Here is a 15,170-nt window from a genome sequence, read left to right on the forward strand (position 1 = left end):
TGTAACTACAGCTGGCTTAGGGCTCTGTGGATGTTTTTTTATACCAGTTTAACGTAAGCGTCTGAACAGCCTATACGATAAATCGTAACACCAGTCAATATGATCAGGGTATAAATCGTCTTTCAAATCACTTTTTGAAGTGCTTCTGCCCCAATAACAATGAGTCCCAAAAGATACATATTGAGTTGAAATGTTGTCATTGGATACTGTGATTTTAGGCCTGTGTTTTGGTTAACTGGTTATTGGGGGGTGGGTGGGGGGGGTAGAGATTTCTTCGTTTCAATTTATTTTGGATATGAAATTAAAGATGAGATTGAATCATGACCTGTAATCTGACGTCGTTCTAGAGAGGTGAGGAGTTCTTTTTCACTAGATTTGCTACCTTGGTTTAATTCAACTTTTTGTCCCCCCAAAAAATGGATATAAAATAACCCAAAACATCGTAATCTTGAATTTTTGGTGATTTATTTTATAAATAAAAAATGTAAACAAACAAATTGAAAAATAAAAAGTTTGATCAATATGGAAAGAAAAAGTTGTCTTAACCAATGAGCGAATGTAGTGAATGTGATCCCCTTCTCCCTACCACCCCGTCGCTATGCCAACAAATTGTGGCAGTCGTGTTTTTTATTTTTTTAGACGAAGTTCGATAATCTATATAGCTGTAGAGAGAGCATTTTGGATGCGTAAGTGTTTCGCTCATACTCTTTAACTTTCATTCACAAACCTTATTTTACTGTCCTCAGATACCATATATGGCAGTATATAGTAATCGTTGTCATGACTACATTAACTCATCAATGGACCTGCTTGATTTGTCCACTAGGGTTCTGCATAGCGTACGCCCATCAGGTTACCGTATCAAAGCAAATCAAGTGACCCGGCCGGCTGATAAACAATATGGGCGTGGTGTCGAATAATATTATAATACATGACATATTTTAATCAAAAATATTATTCTTGAAAGTATGACTATCAGTAAGGGACCGCAAAATAAGCAGAAAATGATTATTAGTAATATTACTGATAACAAAAATAAAGGACATATGAACATCTAGTTTTGCAAAGCTCCAATTCAACTTTGAAATATTTGGATTAATTTTAGCACTTTAAAATTAGTGTTTTATGGCATTCCTAAATAACGTGAATTTTATCTCAATGACATGTTCAACATCTTGCGCCGGTAATTGCCACTGCCGCCAGAGTGGTGGATTCGGCGTACGCCACAGCTGGACTTTAATTGACTTCCGGTTAAATCAAGTCATCTTGCTGCGGAAACTACTGAAATGTGGTCAGCCGATATGTGCTGGTATGGACAAATCAAGCAGGGACTGGTTCGTGGGTATCAAGTATAAAGGGAGACAACTACTGCTAGACTTTTGTAAAACTGCGATATATGAATATAAAATGACTGAAACCACTAGATTTGATAAAGGACTTTAAAATAAGGTTTTTGCAACACCAAATGATTAACAAAGGTGAAAGGTCAAATTTTAACAAGGTGAAGGTCAATATATTGTATATAATGTATTGTGTTTTCAGGAAATAATGATTTTATTTTCAGATCCGTTTGAAACCACAGGAAAAATATTATTACGTGTTAAAATGGTTTTTAAAAACTAAATTAATTTTAGACCAGCAGAATTTTCTTTAATGATCATTTGAATCTCTGTTCGCTTTGAATTTAAAAATAATAAATACATTTATAGAATTTTTTAATCAAATTTTTTTCCAAATATATTTCTAACACTGACTTATGAGAAATGATTTATTGATTTGAAGTTTGTTGATGTTTTTTTAATTCACATATCTGTATTTGATTTTTGTATTTTTTTTTCTATTGATAGATTAAAACGAACAACGGATGTAATGTTTGGTGGGAAACAAGTTTTAATTTGTGGTTATGGAGAGGTAAGTACATTTAGAACACTGGTTCCCAACCTTGGGCTTTTGATTCCTCACTGCTAAAGACCCCTACGTGCAAGCGAATTATTGAAATAAAACTAAACCATATGTTAGTCCCAAAATGACATAGTTTGTGTCAAGTGGATGTTAACCTCTGTGTGTCTGTTTGCTTCGAATGTTTATCCCCAGTTCTGAGAACCACATGATAAGAATTAAATTAGGTAATCATCTAATAAAGAAATGATTCAGAATCAGTATTAATGAGATTGCTTGAGTTGAGAATGATCTATTGTTGATTTCAGGTTGGTAAAGGTTGTGGAGCAGCTTTAAAAGGTCTTGGTGCTATCGTTAATGTGACAGAAATTGACCCAATTTGTGCTTTACAAGCTTGGTAAGTATTCATCATCTAGTAGAAAACCAGTATGGAGTGGGCCAGTATTAAAATTAATGAGACGACTTGCGACTCGACTTGACCCGAGACTTTGCGAGTGAAGAAGCATAACTCTTAACTTACCTTATTCGACATGAATTACTGACTCATTTGATGAACTGGCGACTTGAATAAGACTCGGGCTTTATGAAGACTTGAGACTCGACAAAACTTGGTACTAAAGTTAGCGACTTGGAACTCGATGTGCGGCGACCTGGGACTTAACTCAGAGTAGAGGTCACATGACTTGTTCCCCCCTCTGTTGTTATGACTCAGTCAGTATGTCGCTGACTCGATAACATCATGTCTTCTCTGAGAAAGTGCCACTGGTTTTTCCAGCGTGGTTTCCACTTGTCAGTTGTGACGGACAAGAATTTGATGAACAAGTGAGATCCTGTGAACATATAAACGATCCCTTGACAGATGGAATTCGATATAATAGTAGGCCGTAGCGCCGCTATCAAAGCAAAATTTACCTCATTAGCACACTGTATGGCGTATACCCGTCTTTATTATAGCCCAGTCGAAGTAGGATGTTAAACCCCATTTCATTTAATATTATGGTTTATATTTCAGTATGGATGGATTCCGTGTTGTCAAATTAGATGAAGTTATTCGTCAGATTGATATATTAATTACATGTACAGGTAAGAGGATATATTAATTACCTGTACAGGTAGAGAAGAAAGTTTTACTTGTATAAATTTATTCACAACCTTGTTTGTGTTACCCTGGTTTTATTTTCCGTAAAAAAACAGAAATAAGAGCAACAGGGAGGTCATTAAATAGAAGAGCCTGATTTTACCGGAATCCCGTACAAACTACAATATTGTAAATGTTGAATCTATAATAGAAATATCAGTCCAAAAATACTTCAATTTCAATCAGTATTTCCAGAATTATGTTGAATTGAAATTTCATTGATCTATACTGCCCCGTAGGTAAATGGTACATTTTTACTTTTTCTATTTTTTCCCTCCTCACGTTTTTTTAAAACCAACATCATCCCCCTGGTTTCTGTATCTGTAATCTGTAATCACTAGCCTTTAGCTTTGTATTTGCTTTCTTAATCATTAAGATGGCTGGGTTTCCTAGTTGGCTGGGTCTTCCTGGTGAACTACCTGGTTGGCTGGGTCTTCCTGGTGTACTACCTGGTTGGCTGGGTTTCCCGGTAGACTACCTAGTTGACTGGGTATCCTGTAAAGGTATCCTATAAGTGGAAGTTGAGACTAGTTTCTTCTATCTTTGACATATATTTTATTTTAAATACAGGTAATAAGAATGTTGTCACCAGACAACATCTTGATCGTTTAAAAAATGGCTGCATTGTTTGTAATATGGGACATTCTAATACAGAAATAGATGTGGTAAGTAAAAGTAAGCTCTGTCTTCCAGCGCCGAACGAATTTCATTGAATGATATGAAACCTGTTTCGTCCAGACTTGTCTTTAAGTCATGTTTCTGGATCATATCTTTGAGAATATCAAGCTATTAGTAGAAATTTTTCCAATTTGGAAACAGAGAGAAAGAGAGAGAAATGGGGTTTAACGTCCACTCGACACAAACTAGAACATTTCGGGACTAACATATGGTTCAATTTTATTTCAATAATTCGCTTGCGCGTAGGGGTCTTTAGCTGTGGGAGGAAACGAGAGGACCCAGAGAAAACCCACGATGTTGGACAGGCGACCCTACTCCTCGTCACATACAACCGGGGAATCGAAACCCCACCAGTTGACTCAATGACAGACCGTATGATACAACATGCGCGTGCCAACTATTCGGCCATCCAACCCCCCCTAATTTGGAAACAAATTTGACGCAGTTTTTGTTGCCGGTGTCTTTGACAGGTGCCTTATGTTTTTGAATATTTAAACACTTGATTTTGGAAATAACAAGTGACATCATTTCGATTCCCAGCTTGTATATGACAAGGGTTTTTCGGGGTCCTCAGATTTCCTTACACTGCTAAAGACCTTTTTGTGGAAGCGAAATTTTGAAAACAAATTAAACCATATGTTAGTCCCAAAATAACCTTTTTTTTATCTTGTATTTGTGAAATGTTTACAAATTAAAAATCTTTGATTCTTTGTTTATTTCAGGCCAGTTTACGAACCCCAGAATTGACGTGGGAAAAAGTACGTTCTCAAGTTGATCATATCATTTGGCCAGATGGAAAAAGAATCATCATGTTGGCAGAGGTATAGTAGTCTTTTTCAACCAGAATCATTATAAAAACTGAGTGATCGGCCTTAACATGGATTACTAAACAGAAACCGAGAGGGAGGGAAACAGAAACCGTGAGGGAGGGAAACGGAACAGGTGCTGACGATTAGATCTTTTACTAAAGGGAGGGAAGCAGAACAAGTGTTGGCAAGTTAGATCTAATACCAGAGGGAGGGAAATGGAACATGGGATGGCGATTAGATCTGTTACCAGAGGGAGGGAAACAGAACAGGTGCTGGTGACTAGATCTGTTACCAGAGGGAGGGAAACGGAACAGGTGTTTGCGAATAGATATGTTACCAGAGGGAGGGAAACAGAACAGGTGCTGGTGACTAGATCTGTTTCAGAGGGAGGGAAATGGAACAGGTGTTGGCAAGTTACATCTGTTACCAGAGGGAGGGAAACGGAACAGATGCTGGTGACTATATTTGTTACCAGAGAGAGAGGGAAACGAAACCAGTGCCGGTGACTAGATCTGTTAACCAGAGGGAGGGAAACGGAACAGGTGTTGGCGATTAGATCTGTTACCAGAGGGAGGGAAACAGAACAGGTGCTGGTGACTAGATCTGTTACCAGAGGGAGGGAAACGGAACAGGTGTTTGCGAATAGATCTGTTACCAGAGGGAGGGAAACAGAACAGGTGCTGGTGACTAGATCTGTTTCAGAGGGAGGGAAATGGAACAGGTGTTGGCAAGTTACATCTGATGCCAGAGGGAGGGAAACGGAACATGGGACGCTAGATCTGTTACCATATGAGGTATCTGGTTAATTTTGGCTATATAGATATTTCAACTGTTGTTTATGTTACAGGGCCGTCTGGTTAATCTAAGCTGTTCTTCTGTTCCATCTTTTGTTGTATCAATAACAGCCACTACACAGGTAGGATTCTCTCTTTTAATCCAACCTTGTGGGTTTCTCCGGGTCCTTGGGTTTCAGCTGTCTGCTTGGGGGTTTGATGGCCGAATAGTTAACGAGTGTGTGTTGTATCATGAGGTCTGTCATTGAGTCAAGTGGCCTGGTTTAAACGTTTGTATGTGACAAGGAGTAGGGTCACCTGCCATTAAGACCCCTACGCGCAGGCAAATTATTGAAATGAAATTGAACCGTATGTCAATCCCGAGTGGATGTTAAACCTCATTTTACTCTGTCGACTTCTCTGTAATATGGCCGTCTTCATTAGTCCAGTCACAGAGCAGAACAGTAGGACATTAAACCTCATTTCATTTCATTCTATATGGTATTTGCCTGTCTTCATTAGCCCATTCAGAGCAGAACCTGATTTCATTTCTCTGAGATATAAATATGTATAATAATGGTGAAACATGTATTTATATTACAGGCGTTAGCTCTAATAGAATTATTTAACGCACCACAAGGTCGTTATAAACAAGATGTTTATCTCTTACCTAAAAAGATGGGTTCGTAAAGTTTTTAATCTTTTCATTATTTGAGTTTTAACTATAACCTTTCCTGGGTATTTCTCTAAACAGAGTTTAACTATGAACCTTCCTGGGTATTTCTCTAAACAGAGTTTAACTATGAACCTTCCTGGGTATTTCTCTAAACAGAGTTTAACTATGAACCTTCCTGGGTATTTCTCTAAACAGAGTTTAACTATGAACTTTCCTGGGTATTTCTCTAAACAGAGTTTAACTATGAACTTTCCTGGGTATTTCTCTAAACAAAAAACTCGTGGATCGTACAGGAAGAATTTAAAATAAATTATTCACGTTTTTGCTTTGGGTCGTGAAGTCAATGGAAGCTAATTTATCAGTGGAAACTGATATTCCGTTTTACGGACGAGTTTTGCCAGATATGAAGGTTAAAGTTGCAATTTCATATTTTTACGTTATATTTTTAAAATTTATTTAAATAAAGCCTTAAAATAGATGGTATCTATAAACAGTCGTACCTTGTTAATCCTATTAATCCTATAATTCACTATTGCCAGTTGAGAAATTGGCAAAAATATCATTTTCCTCTTCAAATTCAAACGTTGAAAAAAGCTACTCCATGGTGGAGAATAGAAAACAGGGGAGGTAATTGTGTTATTATTTCCGGTGTAAATGAGTTTTAAGTGTGAGAATGACACCTATGATCGTATAATAGTGAGTTGATAACCTATTGAGCAAAAGACATAGAAATAATTATTTTCTATAATTTCTTAGAAAATATGAAATTGTAACTTTAATTAGACATACCAATGGACCACCAGAACGTGCTTACACTACAGCTCGGGAATCGTTTAGTTGTGTTGTTTTATCAGGAGTTTCTGTATTTAATGTTTAGTTTCAAACCAGGGTTGGCATTTTGTTAAAATATTGTTTCTACTGTTGTGTAATTTAAAATGATCCGTCTAGATAAGACAAGTGTTTCCTTTTACTAGCAGTGTTGAGTAAATATGATTATATTTTGTTTTATAGATGAATATGTCGCCAGTTTACATTTGCCAACATTTGACGCCCATTTAACGGAGTTGTCAGATGATCAGGCCAAATATTTAGGACTGAATAAAGCCGGCCCTTTCAAACCTAACTATTATAGGTAAGACATTTAGAGCTGAATAAAACAGACCCTTTTTAACCTTCCTCGTAAACAACTAAAATATTCATAAACTCATCCAGTTTTTGATTTTTGATGACAAGTGCAATAACTCTGCAAATAATTGATAAGTGACTCAGAATTTTGATATTGTTCATGAACATGAAAAGTTTCATACGCCTAACAGACAGAAAAAAATGCCACTTATAAACATTTTACATTTTTGGCTCACTTTATGATATGCAGGGGTTGGATGGCCAAATGGTTAGCCTGTGCACGTTATATCATAAGATCTGTCATTGAGTCAACTGGCATGGTTTTGATTCGTTTGGGGTGCCAGGTCCTCCGTGTTTCCTCCCACTGCTAAAGACCCCTGCACTCAAGCAAATTATTGAAATAAAATTGAACCATATGTTAGTAGTGCTCCTACGACTAGTCGGATAGCCGTAAACGGTTAGAACTGGACGGTTAAACGGTTTGAATTCAACGGTACGGTTATTCGGAGATGTCCCCCATTACATAGAGTTGTGTCTGATTATATTCCTCTTTATAACAAAACTTGCCCGTTGTAATTTTGTATTTGATGTTTGAAAATTTTAGAATGTAACAGTCGTCCAACGATGTCGACTGCTAAACAATGATACTATTAATAGCACTCGTCGTAGTCATACGGCAAAGTCAACGGACCTTGTTCGTCTTTTGCTATTGTTAATCCAATCTAAATACTTCTCGGCATTTCTAACTATATTCTACCTTGTTTATTATTTACTTCAAAACGTAACCACCATTCAAAATATAATCATAAAGGCTAGAAAATGACATTATACTAGATTCGTTACGGCATTGAACACGTTTCATATCTCGTAATTTCTCGAATGAATTCTACTTTGGTTTTCAGTTAAATTAACCAATCATAAAAATTCTACTTGCAAGCGAGGAATTATTTCTTTATTGTCCAATCAATAGACGCCTTCTAATTTACTTTATTCTATTCTTAGTAACATTGTGTAATCGTAATATTATCGCCGTCTGTCACTTACGAAGGGAAATTGAGTATTGTTTTGTATATTATCGTTATATTGAATTAAAAAAATGTTTCAAATGAACCAAGTTAACCAGGTAAATAAATAGCTACGGCCTTAGATAGTTTAAATTTTCATTAAAGAATTGTTCATGTCTGAAAAAATTCCTGAAATTTTTGCGCGTGTAATGCCTTTTATAAGGCGAGTATAGCGTGCGCACGAGTAATGACTCGTAGCTCCTGACAAGCTCTGTTTTATGTTTGAAATTGATACCATACGGTTAACGATTACTAACCGGTTAATAGCTACGGCTATTCGAATAACAAAAAGTCCTAACCGTAGGAGCACTATATGTTAGTCCCAATATGACCTAGTTTGTGTGGATTGGACGTTAAACCCTCTCTCTCTGATATCTATAATTGTAAATCTTACTTGTAGTTAATCACACTATGTGTGTAGCCAATAAGAATGAACTTGTAATTTATATTCAAAAACTCCTCCAAATTGAATATTCATATTTATCCCCAGCCAATGACAAGCAGATTGTTATGAGTGTTGTCATAGAGACAAGTAATGAATATTCATACTCCATTCTAATTACATAGGCTTCTCTCTATTGTCATGTCTTCCGGTCAGATCCACAGAGTACCCAGAATACACCCATGAGGTTGAGAGAGAGATATTGAAATAAATTCTGTCCTTTCTTCAGGCCCGATGTTGTTTCTTGAGCATATCTCATAAACTGTTCAGGATATCATCATATACCTTTATACACACACCAACCTGCCAAGTTGTATGAATTTTGCCAATTAGAAATTTCTCACATTTAGTCATTTGTATGTTGTCATGGAAACATTTAGTTTTTGGTAGGAGTCTTATTGATGATTGAGTTTAAGTGCCATTCTATTATTTTTGATTTTTTCTTATTTCAGATATTAATTGAAGATGAAGGAAGGAAATGAGAGAAGGAGAGAATGAATGAATGAAATGAAAATGTTAAAAATCATGACATCATTTATGTAGTTGTGGAAATAATTTTAAACTAGCACATGCTTTAAATATCATTATTGAGACTACTTTCATTTTACATTAAAGGGACAACAATGACAGATGAAATGAGACTACTTTCATTTTACATTAAAGGGACAACAATGCCAGATAGGAAATGAAAAATAGCATAATTATGGAGAAAATTTGGGTGTCAGACCACCCTTTGTTTTTGTCCTGGCTGTTATTTAAATAGTAATTTTGACGATAAAATCAGAAAAAAGGGAATTTTCATAATATCTTGGTGTTGATGTTAGTGGATATATATGAACAACTTGCAGATTACAGCATAAAATCAATGTTAAGCAATGTAAACTTCAAATGAACATAAGTTGTGATTAATCCGTTTGAATTCTTTTTGGATCGAGAAATGTTTGGTAAAGATGAAAGTCTTATTTTGGATTGTTTCCCCTTTAAAGTATTGTTAGCCTCAATATATGGTAGTTGTACATATAATATTACCTTAATTTTTATCATATCTAACTAAATACAGTGTGCAGGGCCAGGTTTCACTAAATACAGTGTACAGGGCCGTGTATCACTAAATACAGTGTGCAGGGCCGTGTTTCACTAAATACAGTGTGCAGGGCCGTGTTTCACTAAATACAGTGTGCAGGGCCAGGTTTCACTAAACACATTGTGCAGGGCTGTTGGACGCTTACGCAGTTTGCAAGGCCATGTTTCACTAGAAGGTATTCAAGTTTTATAAAACTGTGTGTATGATAGTTATACTTAAGGCTGATGTCCACCAGTCACGATCACGACATGGTCTGCGATATCAACCTACATGTTGTACTTTATCATCTCTCTTTTCTCCATGATATTAAATTACGCTACTGCCATGCCCCAACCAAAACCTGGCTGGCTAGTCCGGTCATTTAAACGCAAACCCTAATATAGTACAAATCTATGAGACATATAATAAGAAAATGAAAGTAGGGTAATTATAAGTATTATTTAGAACAGGCTATGCCACATATTTATAGTTTAAGTCTATTAAAGGGAATGGAAGCTTATTGGCCCTATTTCATGAAGCTGACTTCTGGTGACATAATTCTGGCCTTGTTAACCCCAACTAAAAATGTCTGACCGACGGAATGTTGAAACAGAGATCCTGTTTAAGACCCGAATGTATTGTAAATGATATAAAATGAAAGTAGGATGCCTTTATTTGAAGAGCAACAGTATTGAAATGTATTCTAATGACATGTATATTTCTGTAGAAGATAAATCGATGGCCGTGAGAATAAGTCATTTTAATTTTGTATATAATATATGATATATATTGAAAATTTGTTTCATGAAGCAGGGTTGAAGGGCAAATAAACGATTGTACTGTCTTGGTACGGTCATGGAAGATAATTTCCTATGAACAGATCATTACACGTTTTAATACCATTATTCAAATAATAAAAACATCGAAATAATTTCATGTACATCAAATTGAACCAATCTATTTGTAACATTGAGTGGATATATTAAAAAAAAATCGTCCAAAAGTTATTTTGTTTATCGTGTCATGGAACATGATTTCGAGTCCGCAAAGGAAATGAAATGGGATTTAACATCCTACTTTTCCGTGGAAACCAGTTTTATGAAGACAAGCATACATGGTGAAAATGTTGGAATATCAGAAGAAGGTTGTTGACCGGAATGATGACAGAATTGTCAGTGAATTATTTTGCAGTGTTTTGAAATATTGCAGCAATGTAGGAATTTCTGGATGATTTTGTATCCATCTGATTTATGAGAGTTTGGCCGATTAAAGATTAGAATTAAAAACATATTGTTCTCATAGAATAGTGTTGTCAACATATTGTTCTCATAGAATAGTGTTGTCAACATTTCACGTGTAAAAAGTTTTAACATTATGACATCACATATAATTAATTAGGTTATTAAATATGCGCATAAATTAAATAATTTTAACATTCTTCATGATAGTTATTATTACATAAATATGTGCATAACTTAAATAATTTTAACATTCTTCATGATAGTTATTTTACATAAATATGTGCATAAATTAAATAATTTCAACATTCTTCATGATGCTTATTATTACATCACGTATAATTATGTTATTAAATATGCGCATAAATTTAATAATTACTTTGTACTAGTTATGTTAACTAAAGGATTGAAAAGAGACGATTTTGTTTGAATTAACATAAATTGTTAAAACATTAAGAGCATAGTGTATTCCAGGATCTGTCCACCAATTACTTCAGGTCTATTCCATTTGAAATTGTAGGGGGTGGATAAGTGGGAACAGACTCTTATGTTTTAAAATGATTCAATGGTAGAGGGGTTTCAAGAAAAGACTGGATTCTTGAGAAATATTGTGTATGTTTTTGCATGTTTTACTGACGATGTACATATTTTATAGGAACGGGGTTGTATAAAAATTTGACTCCCTATTCGACCCCAGGTAATTTTAAATGGAATAATCCTTACTAGTATTGGAATTAAATTGAACAAGGTTGAAATTAATTTGTGAACGGATTCTGGGAGAATATGGTATAAATATGAAATGTATTGTTTTTTTTAGTATGATATATATTGTATATTATCAAGGAATATATTAATTATATCTACATAGATATATATATAATATTTAAATGATGTATAATAATAATAATAATGATTAAGAAACTCTGATTGTTAAAATAAAACTATAGAGCTGAACCTCTTTGATTTAAGTAAAAATAAAATATTGAACTGGGATCATCTAGTCTAGTGTATTATTTCTATTCTATTTTAACGGAAATTGAAGTTTAGATTTGAGCACAACAGTGGGGGGGGGGGGGGGGAAAAATCGTTTTTTTCCTGGTGATCTCACCCTACAAGGAAAATCAATCAACATATAAAATCAATGATTTTATTTTTAACGCAAATCAAAGAGTTATAGCAATTGATTGTTAAAAGTATATCGAAAGACCGTTAAAATATCTCAGGTTGTCTTGGTAACATTCTGCACAGGTTGTCATGGTAACATTATATACAATGTTAAGGTTGTCATAATAACATTTGATACACTGTTGAGATTGTCATGGTAACATTATATACAATGTTAAGGTTGTCAAGGTAACATTTGATACACTGTTGAGATTGTCATGGTAACATTATATACAATGTTAAGGTTGTCACGGTAACATTTGATACACTGTTGAGATTGTCATGGTAACATTTGAAAACTGTTGTCATGGTAACCTTTGATACATTGTTAAGGGTGTCATGGTAACATTTGATACAGTGTTCATGTTGTGGTGGATTATTGAGTGTTTAACTGGGATCAATGAGGAAAGTAAAAATTGTTCCAACTTTTTTTATACATGTGTGGTTAAATCAAGAACCATTTCCCAACCTGTGATATTTATATCTGATTACACCTGGATTCGTCCCCTGATAATACCTGTCTATCACAAGGTACCGTTACACCCAAAACCATCACCTCCAGACAACTTAAGGCGTTAATTGTGTTTTGCGACAGATTCGCCAATCTGATTAAAACGCAGATCCTATTCTGTTTTGTTTTGTATAGTTTTGAATTTTACTTGGCTTTACTACTCTGGAAGAGTTGTTATATAACCTGCGTTCTGGTTGATGTGAGGGATTAGCCAATTAAACGGTCTGTTGCAGCGAGTTGTTAGCATGTCTGACGTCATAGGGTCAAAAGCTGCTTGTATGACCTCTGACACAACCTTCCACTACAACCGATCAGATCTTCATGTAGTGGACGCCATCGAAAGTATTAAAAAAAACCAAAATGAGATTTAGATCTGTATTTTAATCGGATTGAAGGTTCGCATAACCTGGACAAGGTTTGATACTGAGAAACGGCTCTTCATATCATGTATAATATTTTGAAAGATAGAAATAATTTTTTTAATTTGATGAATGGGTAGGCAGGTGTGTATATATATATATCTTGATTTTAACTTCTTTTTCTTTGATCTTCAACATGGAGTGACAGAGGAAAGAAGGAATATAAAATTAGAGATTGTAAAAATGTATAATGGGAGAAATAAAATATCAATTCATCTCTCTGTATTTCTAGTTTTTCTTTAGTAAGAAGAAAAAAGAAAAATTGCGACTCCACTTAAAACAAACTAAGTCATTTTGGGACTAACATATGGTTAAATTTTATTTTATTAATTCGCTCGTGTTTAGGGGTCTTTAGAAGTGGGAAGAAACAGGACAACCCAGAGAAAAACCCACGAGGTTGGAAAGGTGTCCCTACACCTTGTCACATACAAGCAGGGAATCAAAACCACGCCACTTGACTCAATGACAGACCTAATGATGCTACCTGCACATGTTTAACCATTCCGCCACCCAAACCCTTGTATGAATTATTTCAAATGTAGATGTTAGTACTTAAATGACACTTTCTCTTAGGGTTTTTCTAGAAGGATCTAGGGATTTATTAACCCCCCCCCCCCTCTCCCGGTTATCAGGGGCTGCATGTATGGGACAGACAATAAAATGTGGTCTAACATCCTACGGTTCTGCTCCTACTGGGGCTGATAAAGACTGGCATACGCTATAAGGGAAATTTTTCCTGAACAGCGGCGCTACGGCCTGCTCTTCTATCAAATTCTACCGTAACTGCCGGAAAGCCACTACTGCCTACACCTATATCGAATTCCATCTGCCAAAGGATCTTTTTCACTTAAAAATGGATAATCAAGACTTTGTTTATTATCGTAACAATGAGTATATTCCAATTAAAAAGTAACGAGATTGATGCGTGAAATCCTCAGTGTTATCAGACAGCAGTGCTACAGCCTACTCTTAATGTGGTTCCCCTTGTCAGTGGTGCAGAACGGAGGGCCTGACAAGGACAGCTGTCTAGTCCTTCGGATGAGAGGAAAAATCGAGGTCCTGTGTATACATTAGAATGTACGTAAATAATCCCTTGGTAGTTGGAATTCGATATAAGAGTAGGGGGTAGTGCCGCTGCCCGGGCAAAATTTCCATCATAGCACACTGTATGATGTATGCCCGTCTTCATTAGCCCAGTATAGGAGCAGAACAGTAGGACGTTAAACCCTATTTCATTTCATTTCCATCTGTCTGTCAAGGGTTCTTTTACACGCACACCAATATGTGCACAGGAATTTGTTTTCCCATCACATCCTAACAACTAGGCACGGTGTTCCTTGTCAGGTCGTCCATCCTGAATCACTGACAAGGGTAAGTAGGTCGTCCATCCTGCATCACTGACAAGGGTAAGCTGGTCCTTCATCCTGAATCACTGACAAGGGTAAGCTGGTCCTCCATCCTGTATCCCTGACAAGGGTAAGCAGGTCCTCCATCCTGAATCACTGACAAGAGAAGCTGGTCCTCCATCCTGCATCACTGACAAGGGTAAGCAGGTCGTCCATCCTGCATCCTACATCACTGACAAGGGTAAGCAGGTCCTCCATCCTTAATCACTGACAGGGGTAAGCAGGTCCTCCATCCTGAATCACTGACAAGGGTAAGCAGGTCCTCCATCCTGAATCACTGACAAGAGAAGCTGGTCCTCCATCCTGCATCACTGACAAGGGTAAGCAGGTCGTTTAAGAAAGAGACAGATAACATTCATTCTACACCAACCAGGTCATTATGGGACTAACATATTACTTCTTTATCTCAATAACCCACTAAGTGGGTGGAAACAGACGAACCTAGAGAGAGAGAAATGGGGTTTAACGTCCACTCGACACAAACTAGGTCATTTCTGGACTAACATATGTTTAAATTTTATTTTCATAATTCGCTTGCGCATAGGGGTCTTTAGCAGTGGGAGGAAATCAAAGGACCCAGAGAAAACCCATGAGGTTGGACAGGCGACCCTAACCCTTTCACGAACCTAGAGGAAGACTCATTCAATGACATAATAGATTTATTAAAGATAGTCACATTTATTATATTTTATAAAATGATATACACATAGTACAAGTAATAAATAGTACAGACAATAAGGTATTCTTTATTTGCAACTCGTGATA

General features: G+C 36.0%; 1 protein-coding gene across 5 annotated transcripts in view; it reads left to right on the forward strand.

Annotated features, from left to right (window-relative positions):
* Window positions 1-13,222, forward strand: part of LOC126828523 (putative adenosylhomocysteinase 3) — a 149,943-nt gene extending 136,721 nt beyond the window's left edge. For 4 of the 5 annotated variants that reach the window (XM_050558328.2, XM_050558329.2, XM_050558326.2 and 1 more), the window contains 10 exons: window positions 640-686; window positions 1,848-1,911; window positions 2,208-2,296; window positions 2,912-2,982; window positions 3,608-3,702; window positions 4,438-4,536; window positions 5,372-5,440; window positions 5,901-5,979; window positions 6,985-7,105; window positions 9,057-13,222. In XM_050558328.2, the coding sequence (XP_050414285.1) occupies window positions 640-686; window positions 1,848-1,911; window positions 2,208-2,296; window positions 2,912-2,982; window positions 3,608-3,702; window positions 4,438-4,536; window positions 5,372-5,440; window positions 5,901-5,979; window positions 6,985-7,105; window positions 9,057-9,063 (741 nt within the window). In that variant the 3' untranslated portion in view covers window positions 9,064-13,222. Of the gene's footprint in view, window positions 1-639; window positions 687-1,847; window positions 1,912-2,207; window positions 2,297-2,911; window positions 2,983-3,607; window positions 3,703-4,437; window positions 4,537-5,371; window positions 5,441-5,900; window positions 5,980-6,984; window positions 7,110-9,056 lie in introns of those variants that run through there. The other variant, XM_050558327.2, reaches the window with a different exon arrangement.
* Window positions 13,223-15,170: the final 1,948 nt, after the last annotated feature.

The sequence above is a fragment of the Patella vulgata genome, chromosome 7 (genome assembly GCF_932274485.2).
Source record: "Patella vulgata chromosome 7, xgPatVulg1.2, whole genome shotgun sequence".
Lineage (NCBI taxonomy): Eukaryota > Metazoa > Mollusca > Gastropoda > Patellidae > Patella > Patella vulgata.